The 19,466-nt window shown below is 41.4% G+C and overlaps 2 protein-coding genes across 2 annotated transcripts in view; one reads left to right on the top strand and one right to left on the bottom strand.

Annotated features, from left to right (window-relative positions):
* The window catches only part of T265_07087 (hypothetical protein), a gene marked incomplete at both ends in the record, with an annotated part of 39,696 nt that overhangs the window by 9,093 nt on the left and 11,137 nt on the right, over positions 1-19,466 (top strand). The window lies entirely within an intron of this gene.
* Positions 18,518-19,017, bottom strand: T265_14206 (hypothetical protein; the record flags this gene model as incomplete). The annotated part of the gene is made up of 2 exons (XM_009172534.1): positions 18,518-18,672; positions 18,777-19,017. Coding segments are annotated over 2 exons (312 nt in total), but the record flags the coding sequence as incomplete, so codon positions are not given.

The raw sequence follows: 19,466 nt of genomic DNA, 5'->3' as shown, positions 1-19,466 counted from the left end.
TGTGATAATTAGAATAGTGGTAGGTATCTTAACTACCGAATGTACGCGTAGTATAGAAGTCCGAACATGGACGAATGAATATCGTATATTCTCGTATATCGCGGGCGTACTATATTTCGCATTGTAAAACAAAGGCATATAAAAATACACTAAACAGAATGAATAGAATAGAGTCAATGTTCACCACACGATCTTTGAAGAAAGTGTTCGACTATGCCATTAGCAACCGGATGGCACGCGGTGGCTCGGAAGTGATCCGTGCGAAGTTACCGTTTAGGGTCGTGAGGAAGTGTTGACGCGAATTGTGGACCTCGATCAGTGGTAGTTGTAGCGGGTATACTAGATATGGCAATCCAGTTGTCCCCAAAAGCTCTGGCAACTTTTTCAGCAGATGTATCCTTGATCGGAATGTCATAAGCCAGTGTAGTAATTGAGTTCAGCACGTATATCGGCATAACCAGGGGAACTAGAAATTCAGAATTCAGCACGGCATAACAGGTAGCAGGCATGTATTCAAATTCATGTTTATGTACAGCATTTGGAATATTAAAACAGGAGAATAATGAATACAGCAATGAATAGAGCACCAGTCACACATGAATGTGTGGATGTTTATAGTGCAGTGGTGGCCTTGATCTTAATCTTTCGGATACTTTCGGACTTGAAACTCCAGGTTCTTCTCAAGCAGTTTGTTCTTCAGGGATAACGTTTTGTTCGGAAACAATATCACCTACAAAGGATTCATTAGTTAGTAGGAGTGCCGTTAACATATTGATTTCTGGTATTCAACTCAACCTGATCAATGTGTCTCCGAGGACAAGACAGATCATTCAAATCGAGAATCGTGACCATCCGTTTGCCATTTGATGAAATTATTTTTCCTGAAGCAGGCCATAAACCATTTGCCTTGAAAAACATAATATCAGCCGCTGACCATCCGTTTGCCATTTGATGAAATTATTGTTCCTGAAGCAGGCCATAAACCATTAGCCTTGAAAAACATAATATCAGCCATGACTTGCACGCAACGAGCTAGATTTGAAGGGAATCGCGGGAATCTTTCAGGTGACTAAACGAATGCATTTCCGTATTGCATGGGGAAACTATCAAGTTCACGGTCTAATTCCACACAAAAAATATGAGAGAAAACAGCAGATTTTAGTGTTCGGACAAAATTCTCAGCAAGCCTAGTCGACTGGGGATGCAGTGAAGCAGTAAACAGATGCCGACACCTCGAGAAATTTTACGGTGGAATGTGTGCCGTTTTCAGTGACCAAAACAGTTGGTACACCTTCATGGCTGAATACTTTCCTCAATGCGTGTTGTGTGAATTCAGCATCTAAAGAAGTCGTTAGAAAAACTTCAGGTCAGCTTGAACATGAATCAATCACAACTGAAGCATGGTATTTACCGAGAAAAAAGAGCCACAGTAGTCGGCATGATCTAGTTGAAATGTGTCACAAGTAACTAGCCACGAATTCCGCTGTGAAGATTTGTTGTGAATCTTATGTGCATATTCAACACAATTTAACAGTATGCATGATGTCAGCACCTAGTTCCGGCCACCAGCTTGACAAGTGTGCAAGATATTTCATTTTATCAACACCCAGATGACCAAAATGAAAATCTGCAAGAATAGCAGCTTGCTGAGTCGGTGAAATGAAAACTCTATCATCAAAGCACAACAAACCATCTGGAGTAATGGATACTTTCACGGCGACAGTAAAATTCAGGAAATCGACGTCGCTCTTGCTGTGTCCAGCCACGCCGCAGTGCAAAAACGATGGGACCAAAGCATCTTTCAGTATCAGCAACAAGCGCACCCTGTTTGACTGGTAGTGGTTGAATCAATGAACAATCTGAATTGTTTGAATCAGAGTCGTATGATGGAATTCTTGACAAGCAACCGGCATGGGGACTCATTTTTGCACATGACCAGTCATGTAGGTACATGAACTCAGTGCAATGATCCACCGTTGCACCATAGCAGCAGATGACTTTGCTAGAGATTCTGTAGGATGATAAAAGAACTTTAAAGCCTCGTGACCAATGGCAATGGTAAACGTTGATCCAAAAAGATACTTATGGAGCCGTTTGACAACCCAATATACCGCAAGTGCTTCTCGTTGAGTTAGAGAATACCTACGTTCGCCTTTTGAGGATCGACAGGAAATGCACATCACCGGTCTGCCAATCTGTTCAAGGATTGCTCCTATTGCAGTAAGAGAAGCTCGGTAATGATGGTCGAATGATGTTTGGCTGAAGTTTAAAGATAACCAAGCAATGCGCGCGAGGTCTTTTCTTGATTGGAGGAAAAAGAAAATTGATTGGCAGATATGACATCAAACAGGCAACTTCCATGTTTGGCAAAATTGAGAATAACAACGATAATAATACTGAAGTACTCCCAGAACAGAACGTAGTTCTTGTAGATTGGTTGGTAATGGCGCATTTAGTAAAAGAGATAAGCGGTTTTTATCGGATTTAAAACCACTGCCATCCACAATGTAGCCAAGGCATGAAAATGATGGAAAACCAAAAGTGCATTTATCAGAGTGAATGGCTACATTGAACTCATAAAATCGATTAAGTAAGGACAACCGACGCATATCATGGGTAGCTTTATCGGCATTGTGCACTATGACTTCATCTTGATACGTCTCAATACTCTCCAAATCTCCCTTAATAGTATTGATAACATGTTGAAATAGAGCTGGGGAAACATTCATGCCAAAGCGAGGAAAATTGTATCAACACTATCAGCGTCACGTTCTTGACCAGAAGCGGATATCAAAGTTCTAAAAATGCGACAAATTTTGGGCCAAAATAGATAGAGAAAGGGTAGAAATGTCTTTAGATAAAGCTTTCAAGTCAACATTGGGATGAGAAGTTAAGTGACGCACTTTTTGGACTTACAGACAAGTTGAATGTGTCCCGTTTTCCCGCTTGTCTGCGAATGCATGAATATCTGGAATGATTTCGTCCGCAAGGTTCACATTCACAGTTTTGAACCGCTGAATTAGGATTACGAGCTGTGAAGCGACTTGGTGAGGAATTTGAAGCCGCGTCCTTGCTGAATGTTGAAAAACAACTAGCTCTTATCGTCCGTGAACAACAGCCTGTCAAAGCTGACAAACAGTACCTTCACGTCACTATTGCAATCCATTGCAGACCAACAACAAAGTAACCAATGAAGCAACTTCCACCATGATGTTTAGCGGTGTAATGAACGACCATTCGCGCGACGACTAGTTCTCTACGACAGTAACTAGGCAGAAGGATAAAAGATGTCAGCAACCGCTGCTCCTAGCTTCAAACAAAATGACCCTGTCTACGCAGTGCGTAGGTGCATTTCACGGTTCACACTGCCGGAATGCCTTAGTCTGCATAAGAGAACGGAAAAGGTAGATAATTTTACATACCTGTAGTTCGGGTAAGCTTGTTGGTTGTTTATCAGGTTGATCGTTAATCAGCTCCAGTGAACGCTGTCAAGGTCTCTCCATGAACAAGAGCTCACAAGTCAGTTTCCATGCCCGGAGAACAAGTGAAACGCCAACAGTTCAACAGCCGAAGAACGATCCGGTTTCTTAGCCATAGCTTTTGTCTCAAAAGCACAAATTCAGGGACATGGTGGAGTACAAACAAAACGGGTAGTTCATAGTGGGAAAATATCTGTCTACTTTTGGGGGAAGTTCTGCAGTGCAAAGGTTGGACTTCGAAAGCTGATCCGTTCCGGTAGACGGATATCCACTGACGGCCATGTCGGGTACCACTAAACACGTCCACCAATTTTCGGGATTGACATAATATAGCCAAAGGTTGACTTCCGGTATTACACCCGTTGTTTCCTTACTCCCTCGTTTCAAATGCGAAAGCGGAAAGCCTTTAGGGATTGGACAGAGCGAACACGCGTCTGATATTTGACACTCAGTGCTCATTATTACTGTAATTTGTCGAAAATTTTAAACAATCCTAACGAGTTCGTACTAAACACCGATGTCGCTGATAATTAAATTGACGCCGATCACTCTCGGATTGCATCAGAAGAGCTTGCTCATGTCGTAGCTTGTGGGATTCAGTGATTGGAGAAACCATAATATTGCACAGAAATGAAGAAACACAGGCGCTGGTTGTGCTTAACAAACAGTTTGTTCATCTCTTGTTTGGCTGAATTCTCCCTTTTAATTGATCATTAGTCCCTTGCTAGAGACGGATCGCCGGTTTGCAAGAAAAGTTTAAAGTAGTTGACTTTGAATGTATCCATCGTTTCATGCAAGTGTGGACGCAATTTCATTTATGACAACACAGGTTGCCCTTCTCATTCGACTTCTGGTTAGACAGTACCTACTTCTGACGAATAAGCTGTATCACAAAAGCAAACACGATGATCCGTTTGAAATAACACAAGCTGTCAGTGCCAACCTTCGGACCTTATAAGACACGAGGGATCACCCTCATCTCGGAGGCGCACCGTTTGCGTTCACCGAAGTCCCATTTGCTTGTTTCTGATGGGATTATGTGCTATTAAATCGGTTTTTATTTTTAGTTGCAAATGGTGATGTCGAAATTTAAAATATATAGCATCCAAACAGAGTTTGCTTACCTATGACAATTAACAACAGATGAGGCTACGAGCTCAATTAGGCTTCACAAAACTATAAAGACTCCAACCTCCGCAGCAGCTGTGTAAAACTTCTATGACAATATTCCTAAGTACATAAACTTATATGTCAATTCAGTCATTTTTTATTAAAATACTGGACGTAGATTGTCGCAATGAATCATCCAGGAAACCGAGACAAATCAGATACGTAGTAATCGTGGGAAATTAGTTCACGAGGTTTTGAGCCTGTTTCAGTACCTATACTAGGGGTAACCGCACACCAAAGATCACCAGTAAACAGTCTCATAGATCAGAGTTTTAATACCCTGGTTTTGATAAAACTGCTTCATCTGATATAAATAAAAAAGCTCTAAATTACTGCTTAGCATTCAGGAAAACCAGCATATCTAATGGACGATTCAATCTGAAAAACTTCGCCTTCAGCGATGAATAAGTCACCCGGGACTAGGATTGGGCACTATCCTACTGCCTACCGATCAGCATGACTACCGTCAAGTTATTACTACTCCATGTTCACTTTACGGGAAAACAATGATTTGGCTCCAATTATATCCCGAAACGCTGTTGTCAACGGACCCCCCCAAGCACTGCTTTATCTGTTTTCTACGCCATCGTTTGATGACATAGACCACCACATACTCATACGATCAACGTTGGCCCTAACTATTTCCGGCCGGTTGACTTCGGTCAATCTCAGGTGCGGCAAGGCAGATGCGACAGATGATGCTGGGACAGCCTGGAAATGGGACCGTGTTGGTCGTGTTTAAGCCATAGAAAACGGTTTCACTGAACCAGCTTGTTTTAAAATATTAGAAAAGTAGTCTCTGACACCATTATTTGATAGCCCATTACCGATCTTTAGTATTCATCAAAGCACCAGCTAACGTGAGGTTTGATTTTACAAAGTAAGCAAGTTGAAAAAACTTATGGGGATCCTCGCGCGTCTCTGAATGACAGCAGAAAAACTTCGAAAACTTTTGGCTGCACTACTCATCTAGCTAATACCTGATTTCTCAGTCTGTTTTTCACCTTATTTAACACCCGTGGCAGCACAGAGGTGCCGCAGATTGCTGGAAACAGAACCGACCCACATGGAGCGGAACAGCTTGTGAAGATTATTTGGAAGGTTTGAGACTCAACTTAATATCCTTCGTTAAGGAGAGGTTTAGTGAAGAGTCGGTGGATTTATTGCTGAGCCCATTCCGCTCTTAATGCAACCATTTCGCCATGCTAAGTGGTTAATTTACCAGGTAAATCGAGTGTAAATGGAGAGAACCGGTAAGTGACACTTCTTACGACTAGCCGACTTGATCGCCGCTAGGTGTAAGTTCCGAATTTTCGCTTGTTGCTTAGTGTGGATGACAAGCACTAGCGATGCATTAGATAGGGTGTGTTTATTGATTGTTTTCAGCAATCGGTTGGGCTACATTGAGTTACGCGCAAAACAAATGCGGTACTATGGATACAATAAAATAATAAAGTTGTACAAACCTAAAATCATGGGATTACGCCGGCTTCTATACACCGGTGTGTAAACTGCTAGTTCTTAACGGGATCTTAGAGTCCATGCGGACTCGAGGCAAGGTAACCACAAGATAGCAGAACCCACGTGTTGATTGAAACAACAGATGCGATGGAAAAATCAGGTGAAATACAAAAAAGAGGGAATAGGCGCAAAACTGAAACAACGAAACGAGAAATGATGTATATGATGAGAACAGAGAAAATGAATCAACAGTATTGTCCTCAAGTTGAACCCGGATTTTGCGGACCCGCTCTCCCGATGTGGGCACCTTAATTAATTATTCCTCTTGAGCGTCGTTTCCAGACTTTTTAGTTTGGATGCGGTAGGGATTGCAAGGAAGACTGGATTGAGGCTGGATGAATGTAACTGGATATTACTATACTTCTAAATAAACAACTCCTCACTGATGACCACACACCGCCTCGTGTCATCTCGGCTTAACTAAAACTTCCCTTCAACGATTTCCAGTTCTACACCCTTTATTCTACTCATTCTGAGATGCTATGTGATCTCCGCAGCCTCGACCACGGGTATGAATCTTAGTATGAATCTTAGTTCTCATCCCCTTAGTCCCCCCTTAGTCTAATTAGTCTCCTAGTCCCCCCTTAGTCCCCTTGGTCTCCTAGTCCCCAGCCCTATCACCCGAAACGTGATTCTCCAACTGCACCAATAGTGAACGTGATTTTTACCTAGTCCCCCCTTAGTCCCCTTGGTCTCCAGCCCTATCACCCGAAACGTGATTCTCTAACTGCACCAATAGTGAACGTGATTTTTGTTTCTTGAATGCCACTCTGATGTCAGAAATATTCAAAACCCTTCTAACGACTTCAGATGTCCGTTTTTTTATTGGAGGACTACTGTTCCGAACAAATCCTTTTTTGTTCCTCATGTAAGGACCAATACCCACTTTGATTGCTGTACATTTAAACTAACTGGGTATGGGCTGTCTTGAAGTCGCATTTTTACGTTAAGCTTGCTGCTGTCAGGCATATATGCAGTGTTTTTACCTCACTAAAGATTTCCAACTCTCTGCCAGGCCATGCCGACTTAGGATGTGTTGATGAGCAGATTAAGATCGCACCATTGCTTACCGGTTTCAGGTAAACCGTCACCATTACTTTTTCACCACTGTGGTGTGCTATTTCACCAAGGAAGGGCGGTGTACCTGATGTATACTCTTGATCCATGTTAAGATATTGAAAAAAATAGTTAAATGCTCCGCGCTCTCTCAAATGAGCGTCTTGTCTGGGTAACGCCAGAAAGCCCCCAGTGGTCACCCGAAAAATGTCAAAGATTTCTGCTTAGTCTCCCGTGTACATATGAATCAAAACCGGAGATATTGGAGTTCTCGTCGCCGAACATTGCTTTTAGGAATATGTAATCGATCCAAAAATAAATCCAATGAAGTTTAAGCATATTTCGTGCCTTCAACATTGTCGTCTGTGGAGAGTAACGTTCGTTCTTGCAGCGTTGTTTCTGCGAGTAATAATCACATTTCTTCCTCTAGAATATCCGTTCTAATACATTTCTACATTCCGAGTTGTAATTGTAACTACCGAAAAGTTCCTCTAGCTTTACCGGAAATTCAGATATTTCAGTCGTCATACAAATTATGGATGTATGGGGATAACTCTTCGGTCAAGAGTTTAAAGATGTCTGGAAGATATCTGGTCAAGTAATGTGGTTTGGAACGTGTGTCATCCACTACTGGCCTTATGGGGATACCTTCTTTGTGAATTTTAGGTAGCCTATAATGTTGTGGTTGGCTTGCGCCTTGTGGGTACAACCTAGTCCACTTTTATTTCCCCAAATGAGTTAGCACCTATCTTAAATACCTTCAAACCTTAACCTTACTCTTATTCATTATTAATGTGATTGTCTCGTGGTAATTTATCCGTAGGGCTCATCAACATGCTGTTGTCTGACTTTCTGCAGACAGTTACTCTTCTTTATGAAGTCTAAGTCTGCACCCTTATATGCTTTTGTGACTGCTATACTGTCTTCGTGGTTTAGGGTGCTTATGCAATTTTTGGAGCCCCTGATCGTTGGAACTTTAGGGATGTGGCCAACTACACTCGCAATTTCTCCGCTTCCGTTGAATAGAAATTCTGGAACATTGACTTAGTCCTGAGAATTATCTTTTCTGCAAAATTCAACCATTTCTCTGACAGGCAATATGCTCACTTAAATGTCTGTCTGCTAGATCAACTACGCTAAAATAGCGAGTAGATTGCTTATTCTTGGTTGACTAAATCATCTGGTCGTAGAAAGTAACTTTTCGAACTTACATAAGTGTTTGTCTATGCACTGTTGACATTGAACCAAGTTTAGTTGCTTTGATGTTAGTTAATTCGAAACCGACAGGAGGGTGTAAGTACAGAAGGTTGTGAAGAAGGATAAGAGTTAAAGAACCTGGTGTTTGGAGAATTATTTGGCTGCCGAGTAGACGCTTCTGGCAGAGGCGACAGATGTACCAGGCCGCTTAACAATCAGAGATCTGGCAATTATATAGTGCTTCATGGATTTCACGTCGAAAAGGTAATGGTTGTTCCAGTTTACCTCCAATCTCGTCAATCGAACGTATTCACATGGCTATTTCTTAGCACATGCTTGATTGATATGCTTTTCTTTGAAACCAAGTGGTGCAATAGAGACGCAAGATGCAAGGTTTCAGAGCGATGGTCATGTGTACGCGCTCAGCCAGCTGAGGAAGCCAAATGATTGGTTCGAATATCCACTCTGTTACATTGTGGTGTATATCCAGGTTCTGATATAGCTGCCTGCTGTACCCACATCCTAGATGACGACGGGCAACTTCGGTAAAAGTTACTTGAGATTAAGAAAGTGGTCGGTGGTCGGCTAGCTGCCGGCAACTAAGAGTTGCAGATGCCTTTTGATATTTTCGAGTCGGTTCACATCGGACCTTCAAGTGGGTCATAAACGGGCCACCCACAATGGTATGGTCTGAGACTCACTTATTACTGGCCTCTGCTCTACGGTAGAACTTGCTGAGTTCCATCAGGATATAGTTTGTTTGAAAAGCAATACAAAGCCCATTAAAAAATCCATTAAGAGGATCCCTCTAGGGATTTGATCAAAAGGCATAAAGTTCGTCCATTAACTACGGTTTAGCATAGTTATTTCATGCCTAAATTCCTAAGACTATGCTGACTGACTTCGTCTACATTCCGTTCTTGCGCCTAATTTGCAGCAAATATCAGGATATCACGGCTTGACGTAGATTTGACGGCCGTTTATAACTTGTCAAAGAAGCCGTTTCCAGCGGAAACATGCAGAGTAAAAAAAAGTTGCGAGGGCTGCATGGACGACGTGGTTCATTGAAGTGTCGCAGTCATGGACAGCACAGGCTTCCATCAGAGCAATCCGCCATTAACACGTTTGCTAACCTCCCGCACCACACCAAGCAGCCTTATCATTTAATCCTTTGCGATACAGATGACAGGAAAGTTTCGTCCCAAATACGACCCAAAACCACGAACTTTTCCTTGTCTGTAAGAGATGGCTAATGCCAATTTGGTAGACAGACTTCGTATAGTAATATTTTAGCTTATTACATCGAGCCGAGTACAAACATTTCAACAGCCTATCTGAAGTGCGTATCGATTTTCTTGGGGGGCGAATGTTGGTTTGGGGAGGCTCATCTTTCTCATTTGTTACCGAGATGGCTAAATCAGTGTTAGGAGCGTCACATACACGGGGTGCTGTGGCATCATGAGAGATTCAAGCACGGAAGTATAAATCTGAGTAGAAATTGAAATGCGTATAGAAGTGACGCCTCTAGCTACACACTTTCTTGGAAGATGCTGTTATAATCTAAGCGCTGGCAAACTGTGTGCCTATAGGGGGTGATAATTTGGCACTGCTAACTATTACAAAAGATTTTATACTCGGTAGCGAAGCCTTCTAGTAACATCAAAGTCATGCAGCCTCATCAAACGTTAACGGGATTTTCTATAGAGGAGAATGTCGGTAGATCAGGTAGCGTAGATGACGTTGGCTTGTTCGCTGAGCTGAGCAATTTGGTTGCAAACGTTTCATCACCAATTGAGGTGACATCATCAGTGCGTAGTTGTGCGTAGCGGTGGGTTAGTGGTTGTGTTAACCCTGAAACATTTGCAACCAAATTTCCCAGCTCTGCGAACAAGCCAGCGACCGTTAACCGGATTCCTTGTCAAATGCTTTCCTGAGTCGACCTTTTATGTTGATTTTGTCTAGCCGTACTTCTCCAGCACGCAAACCGTGCTACACAGAGATGGAAGCGAAAATATGTTCCTTGCGTGTTCTAACAAATGTAGTATGGAGCCCTGCATCTTACCCCAGAGTTGAATAGATAAGACCAGGATTATCAAGGTCCCTGCGATCGCGGCTTGCCGTTCAAGATACTGACTGACCATTTTTGAATGCATATTCAGGAAGACATGACGTGACTGAAAGGAATTCGTCGACGCCTGCACAGCTCTGTGGATTTTTAAGAGCCTAGCACATCCACTACATTTTCCAGATGTGGCGGTGATCGATAGACAGGGGCTTCGGACAATCGACCTTTGTATCGATTTTTAAGAGCCTAGCACATCCACTACATTTTCCAGATGTGGCGGTGATCGATAGACAGGGGCTTCGGACAATCGATCCTTTGTATCTCACTTCTGAAATGGTGACGTGAATATCCCTCCAGGGCTCCATAATATGACTCCGGAAGAGCCTTTTTGACGATCCGTTGAAGGTTTGTAACGAAGTTATGGGAGTTCACTTCAGGACGTCGCACACGACGACAGAGTGACATACGGTTGTCAAGTCCACTGCCCAAATAGGCTATTTGTCAGTATAGTACTTTGACCGACCATTTCTCCGCAGTTTCGTCAACTATCCGGAATCTCACTACTCGGTTGTATGTTTGTTTAGCCGACAAACGGGTAAACTATCCCTATTGTTGTGGGTTGTAGATTATTCTAGATACCACCTGACATGTCCGTACCATCGTCTGTTAATTATCTCCCATAGAAAATTTTGGTGATATTGGGAGCAGTGCCTTCCTTCTGGTGGCATGTACCGTGAGGCCTCTCAAAGATTGGATGTGCCCATCTAAATAAGAACACCTTACGGCCAGCCATTTGGCTGTTTATGCCTTGGAAGTAGAGTGATCCAAAGGTTACGCTGACTCCATCTGTTTTTGTGTGTTCTGGCTACCCGGGCACACCCCAATTCTGTAGTATATGTTCATAAAACAGTGGATGCAGAATCAGTGAAGCCAAGCAGCACCAGTGAAGACCAGGCAATGTGGCAGAAAATGCATGCTTGTATGAATGTCCATTCGTGTTAGCTGTATTAGCACTATTTATTTCACGAACTGTTTGATGTATCGTGCTCGTCAGCCTTTAGATACCGACGGACTCCACTACCAAGGTGAAAGCCAAGCAAAAACTTCAAAGCTATATCTTTGACCAAGGAATATAAGTATTCCGCTAGGAAATGAAAGTTACAAAGGTAGCGTGTGCTCATCTGACGTGCGCTGAGGCTTGGAACAGTGGTTTCGCTATACCTTGAGCAAGTGACATTTAGTCGCATACAGATTCATCATAGGGCTAGTTTTGGGGGATATGGTAAGAAGTTTCTTCGGCAACAGGAGACAAATCTGACCGGAACCAAAGCCCAGAAGTTGAAGTGACGTAAGTTTAGTAAGGTATGGCTTTGAAATCCAAAAACTTGAAATTTCGTACAGCTGAATCATAAAATCACCCGTTCGGTATCCTACCGAGAAGTAGGGATTACCTTTACTAAACGTGTAACATTGATTCCCCCATAAATCGCTTTTTAAGCACTTTAAGTAAATGTGTAGATAAAACTTGGGTTGATCCTTACTCATTTTTTTTCAGAAGCAACCAGCAAATCACTTTTTGGTATAGAGGGGTTAATGACTTTTTATGCCAGCTCTAAAAGCACATCACGTTATCATTATCATCATCATTGACGGCAAAACCGGGTGACAGTAATGTTACCTCACTGCTACACAACCATGTAAGCATGTATGCAATTCATACAAAGCATTTGATGCAAAACACACCAGATCAGGTCTGGGTTGGATAGGGTTTAGGACTGCATGTTCAGTCCAAGCTTATTAGGCGAAAGAACAGAGGTAATCTTCTGATAAGGGAGATAAGAATTACTACGTTCTCCTGTTTAAGTTTATCGTTTCTGACCATTCGTGACAACGAGTGGCACATATGGGTGCGCTCATATACGTATTGTGAAATACACTCACTTCCAGTTCCAAACTATTTTGTCCAATTGTGAGTCAGTGGTGTTTAGTTTTTTTAATAACAATATTCAGCGGGTGTAGTTTTCTTAATTGCCATCTTAATTCCCTTTGTGCACCACCAGGTCTGCATTTCTTGATGGTAATTAACACCGATGATAACAACTCATTGTTGTTGGTACCTACCGTGACTCCTCTGGTTCAAATCCACTCAGAAATCTATGAGAAATGCAATGGTCTCTAAATTGGATAAACTAGCTATACAGCTAGAAACTTTTGAACTTGACTTATCTCCCATAATGTAATCAGTAGGAATTCAAGGGATCCACGGTAGGTGGGAGTAGAGCTTTACTAAACAGTATTGGGGTAGCGCCCTCTAACTTTAAAACGTTCTGGTAGCATGCGCATATTCTAATTTGTTTGCCATTTGTTCTTGGTTTTTACCCTGTGTATAGCTTGACCCCATTCACTCACTTTGCTAGCAAAATCACGAAATAATTAATTGAAACCAGCCCATGTACATTTACCAGTTTGTCGTTTGATTCCAGTGTAATCCAAATTACAGATGTCTTGGTAGGCATTTAGACTTTAGATCTGTGAATTCACAACTGGGATGGGTAGATTTGCTACGTAAACTGACCCACGGAGAAGAACACCAAAAACCCATCAATAACAAGCCTTACAGAGATAAATGTTGTATATGTTTAATCATAACGAGGTGAGCTGATTCATCCTCTCACAACGTACAAAAGGGTCACCAAAATTTGAAGTTGTCCTTATTCTGTGACAGGGCATATGGCATGTTTAGTGGGTTGCATTGTCTTACAGATCAACGCTACGGTTCTTAATCTTGACAACTACTCCGGATGAAAATTTCAATAATTGGCTCATAGAAAAGCATTAAATTGTTTTTTGCACATTTTTATGGGTGACTTGATTTTAGATTCTAAACAAGTCTCCTTCCAAATGTGAAAGGGGCGGCAGATGACCTAAACAATGCACTCCTAAGTGACTATGCTACTTGTAGATTATGAGGCTCAGTATACCTCCTCCCATTCCAGTGTAAGCTGGGAACATTCCACCATTGAGTTGAACACTAGTGTATAACACCACAACGCTGGCATTTTTCCAAAATGAAACGCTATTATTCACTTTCTCAGTTAAGCTAGCTGTTTATGATCTGACAAATGGTCATCAAAATTTTGCTCACATTTTTAGTTTATAGATATTTTCACAAGCCCTTTTTCCAACCAGCTGTAGGTAATCCGGCAGTTTACCCGTGGTAAGTCCAGACCTACAGCTTGAAAATCAACTCACGTCTTCCCACACATTTTGTTGCTCTGCAATTTTGGCAAATTTACTGAATATCCCGGTTTGAAATCATTGTCTCCTTTGAGTTTCGAAATAAAGTGCATGCAGTGCTAATAAGCCCCAGGAAGTATAGCATAGTATAGCGGCAGTTCATGAACTGTGTTTCAAGCACTATACTGAGTGTGTGAGATTCTTTGTCGCATGCAAGTCAACCACACACTGTCTAATTGCTATCGATCAAACAAAAGGGGGGCAAATATGAACGGTAATTTTCTTGGCTTACTACAGTACAGGTTGCTGACTACTTGATGTCCCACCCAAGTTTTATCGACCTTACTTTATACTTGGACTCAAATGGTACGCAATTCGCTAAATACACGTAGACAAGCTATTGGATCTCTCTTTTTTGATGTCCTCCTTTAACTGAAAGTATTTTACAATTTTCCACGACCTGAGTTTAAGTAGAACACATGGATGACGGGAGCTGTGAAAATGTTGTGATATCGGATTGCCCCTGAAAGGTGGCGAGAATTATATACGTTTCTTGTCTGGTTCAGAAATGCATCATTTATCACCGTGCACCACACTAGGACACAAAAGATTACTTTTGACCCTCCTGTTTTCCGGTGTCCATCTTTTCAGCTCGCTTGCATTTGAATAAACCAAATACTGACTGTCAATCTGAATTCCTGAACATGTTTTATAGTTTGGTGCTTTGATGGGATCAAATGCCGTGTCACAAGCTATCTAGCTATCTCTGCTTCTGTGCAAAACCCCAAACGTCATCCCGAATCAACAGCTGATGGTAAAGTGGTCTTTTATTGCAATGCGGTGAGCAGTTATATATCCGACAGCTTTAGTCAGGTTAGTCTAGCTGGTTAGACTCTGTATGCCGTCTGGCTTAATCTGATCTAACAAGGCAGTTTAACTGCTTCGCAAACTGACTCCTAAGTGACCCACAAGTTGAACATCTTAGTGTTCTGCTTATCCATAAATGTTGTCAACCGATATTTGAGGAAACTAATTTTGCTTGGCTTACTCTAACAATATATGACTTCTCATTGGTTCTTCTATTTCCTAGGGTACACTGGACTGATTATTTTTAAGCAACATACTTACAGAACAACAAGAACCTGACTGAAATCCATAGGCGGACAGAAACAGTGGAACAGGATCGGGCTTTTTCTACCACCAATATTGCAGCAGCTACAAGTAAAACACTTGCATGTCGTTCAAGAATAAGCCTCATGTGGTCAGGGTCACTGATAGATCGGGTGACTCACTAGGTCAACCGCAGTGAAAGTTAGTGGCAAAGTCTGAATTTTTTCTAGTTATATTCCGCGCACGAAAATAAATGAAGGCTATCAAATGAAATAAAGCAGCAGACGTTTTAGCATTAGTCTCAGGTTTTTTAATCGCCTCGAAAACTTTACTGGTGTCTTCAGTCTCATTAGAAAGCGTCATACGATCGATCTGAACTGACAGTAAAGGGATTTCTGGAAGCTGTGATATTCCAAATTTAATATGGGACTCCCAACAATCTGTTGACGTACCCATAAGTTAGATTATCTCCCTAATTGTGGAAGAATTTCTCAAACAAGACACTTAATAAAGTATTCTTCCTCTCGAGTTTTAAAAATCCTTTTAGAATTAGGCAGGGAAATGTGGATGGCACCTTAATAAAAGAAATACTAGTGAAACTATCGTATTTCTAAATACCTGGAATATTTTCTGCATGAACATCTAGGTCGTCCTTGTTGTTTCCATGAGTGCTTAGCAAAGTGGAAACAGCTGTAACTAAAAAGGAATGGTATTATAGAAAAACATATTATCACTTGGCTTCTTGTCTCTCGTCTCACCTCACAGTATATATCGCCGATGCAGTCATCCCGGCTCCATAACCCATATGTGACTGATTCTCTCGTCTCTCTTGACTTCAAGTGAGGCAGGGGTTTAAAATCTGTCGCTTACTTGCCTGCAAATCAGATTTTTCTACCATTGTTCTGCGCCCATATTTGCTTTAAAGCTTCGGATTTGTGTATATAGTGACATTTGTCCAGACACAACCATATTTGGGAGCCTGGAGAGAAATCCTCCACAGCCCATTATCAGTTTTATTCTTCTTGGAGCTCACATGGCAGATGCAAAGCTTAAGTATTCATCAACCACATTGTTTACTCAAATACCTTTTTTTATGCTTTTATTTTTCACAGCACTTTGCAAATTAAAATAGGAGCATTGTGCTTAGTCAACCGCCCACTCATTATGTCCCTTCGTATGGTGACGAAAAGTTCGCAAGATAACTGTTAAGCTTGGCAAACAGATTTCCGGTTACCTGATCAACGAACAATAATTCAAATGGTGTTTACGAGAGCCGACTGAGTATCAACTGAAACCATCGCATATAATGATGCTTGCCAACCTTATGAGCAGTGCTGTATTGAGAAAAATATTTTGGCTTCCTGAATGTCATTTAAAGTGTGTAACAGCATTATTTGTAGATTCCCATGGTGGCATGTACCTAATTCATACTGTTGAAAGAGACTGAAATCTCCACAATTGCCGGCCCCATTCCTTACGCCCATTTTCTTAAATCCACGTGGCCAAATCATGTGCTATTGCTCAGTACCACACTGCTCTTCATTTCATTCCATTTGATCAACTTATAGATCCGGCAGTGTATTCTTTTTCATGTTTGTCTCTGCAGACGCGTGATCTAGACTGTGATGGTCGATTTCATGTTCAAAGAATTTGTCTTCTATCACTTGTCAAATATACAACCTAATTAAAGTCCTTCCGATCGTCGATTGAAGTATTCAAGTTTTGTCGGTATTTTATTATGGCTAACAAATTGTTTCAGTGGGAACGACGTTGGATGATTTTTTGGTCATCGAAACCCGGGGCCAAATTATGAGGATGCACGTGTTGTCCATAACCATAGTGTCCTTCTACATATCCGGATACAAAAAGATCGTGCTGTTTTGGCTCAGTGTTGCTAGCAGTTGATTCTTGTATGCTTTTTAACCTAAGACGGATAAGAATGACAGCGGCGAGTAGTTTCTTATCTGGTTTTTTTCAAACCTTGTTGTTAGATATATTTCAATATCTTTTATTAAGTAATATGGACTTAGTCAAAAAACCCTGAAGCAACCACTTCTGCGGACGGCCGATTTGAGTGGTTCCCCTCCGGTTTGTTCAAAACGTAGTCTGGCTAATAAAAACTATAAACTCCCTTTATTCAGCTTGATGACCTCCAACGCCAAACTGTCACTATTTTCCAGTGGTGTAGAAACCTACAGCAGCCAGGGATCGGTCAAAAATATTTGTAGCTATTCTTCGTCCAGCATTACCCAACTGAAAATATCTGCTGACGTGGACTGACCTTTAGCATCGGCAAACTTTGTGTTGAGATGGTTATTTAGCAGCTTCGTAGCAGTGCGGAAAAGCAACTTTTGCAGAGAAGCGCGACGTCAGCTCCACAAAATATTTCCCACACGAAATGAAAACTTCTTGAATAGGGGAATAGCGGTTACAACTCCAACATTAATTCTGGGTTAATAGTGGCTTTCATGCAAATGACTGCTGTGGGCAGTCACGTCGCAGCTTGGCGTGTATGCTGCTAGATTACATTGCAGATACCAAATTGCTGGTCCATTGTGTGAACACCCGTCTCTCCAAAATGTCCTGTTTGAGGCTTATAATATAGTTCATTCTTGGCTCCTATTTAATTTTTAAACTAGTGCTGCTTTGAGTAAGCTGACACAAGACTACTTAGAAGGTTAATGAATTCTCTTTCACAATCTACGTCTGGTGCCGCCCTTCTTTGAACTCATTACCTAGGTCTAGTCCCAATCAGTCTCATTTTCAACATGGACGCCAAATTCTACGTTAGTGAGCACTCATTAGCAGACGAACTTGGTGTTGACCAAGACTCAGCCACATATCAGCTAAACTTCAAGTACAGAAATATTTTGGATAAATGTTCTGCACCAGAGCCAACTTCTTTAAAAACAGCAATTAACATCACGTATTTTTCTTGATATAACAGTATAAACACCCTTCCAATTACAACAACTAGACTAAGGATTTTTATCAACCCTTTGAATATGCCTCACGAAGAAAAAAGTTGTCAATATCCTTAGCTCCCATGCAACTGACAATTGGGTGGTCTTTGTACAACCTATTTAATAGTAACTCATTGTAAACAAAAGACTCAACTTTTGATGTATCTGTCCTCAACACAAAATTAGACTGCAAAAAAGTGTATAAATCATATAGTATGCTGAATTCTTCTGAAAAATTGCTTACATCCATTAGCCTTCGTGTTGCCTGGATATGTTAACTCAGCCTTAAGAGATTTTCTGCGACAGATACTTATCACTGCATGGCATTTTCCACCTCTGACCAACCCTAATTTCAAAACGAATCACTAAAACTGAATGTCATCTATACTAGGAGATTTTGTAAATGTGAACTGGTCGAGGAGGAACACCAACTTTATTTTCAGCACTTAAATCAAAACGAAGTGAACACAATGCAGCCCCTTTCAGACAGTCGGTTTTTCGCCAAATTCATTTGCGTGCTCACCATAAAGCTTTATATTTGAACAAAATCCTTAAAATAGTTCAAAATATCTTTTCGTCATTTTGCCTACGGGGATTTTCACATAGCCCACCGTGCGTAACGAAGACATGTCACACGAGAAGGTTTATTGGAGCGAACACATAGCACAAACAGATACAGCAGATAAAACAGTACTTCCGTATGCTGCATAACGACTTACATCTCCGGTACTGCAAAGCCAACCTCCATTGATTCCAAGTCAAACACGGTGTCAAATTTTGAAATAAACGCTAGTCCGAGTATAATAGATTGGGATTCAATTGGGAGTACAGTTGAAAATATGCTTACGCAGCACTCCATCCCATTTTGAATAAACTACAATGAAATGGCATTTAATATGAAAACTAGTTTGATTCAAAACACTTTTGATTGGAGTTCATGTCCGCAAAATTGATGACTCAAGGTGCGTCCGTATTTACCTTAGCCAAATACTGATCATGCTTGAGAACAAACGGCTTGACTCCCAAAACAAATGTGATTTCAGGCCAACCTTCGTCTCTTTCACAATCCATAGTTGAAAAAGCATCGATGGTGCCCGTTTGGCCGAGTAACCCGTTGATATCTTTTGCAAGCTTCATAGGAAGCACCACTGATTTATACGCAGTATCTATCACCGCCGACCAATTTTCCAGATTTATTCTTTGTTTGCCGACCAGTATCCTGTGTGACAGAGGAGTAATTCGTTATATATCAAATGAATGAATGCATCTCTGAAATTGTAGGTCAAACTCAAAATAACTCACACACTGAGCTCAAGTCTCCAGGACATTGAGCTAATTGACGGTACATAAGCCAACTTTCCACGTGCCCGTCTCACGACGTGATCACCGAAAACAAATTGACCAACTGCCCCGTATTTACTAACGGATAAAAGTTGTCAGTAGGATAGTTAGACTGGTTTTCTCGACGTGATTGAATCAGATATTTCGTGCGGAGAGGAATTACAGGTATATATACATACAGAATTTAGTATTATAGAAAAGGAAAATAAGTACAAATAATGCTAGCGGTGAGACAGACAACTCTTTCCTTCACTAAAGGATGCCAAAACTAGCTGACCTTATGGTGACTGATGTGACAAAAATCACCTGTTTCAGAGACGGATTAGC

Source organism: Opisthorchis viverrini, assembly GCF_000715545.1.
Source record: "Opisthorchis viverrini unplaced genomic scaffold opera_v5_156, whole genome shotgun sequence".
Taxonomy (NCBI): domain Eukaryota; kingdom Metazoa; phylum Platyhelminthes; class Trematoda; order Opisthorchiida; family Opisthorchiidae; genus Opisthorchis; species Opisthorchis viverrini.
Note: the sequence above shows the minus strand (reverse complement) of the source record. Positions and strands in the feature narration are given on the sequence as shown.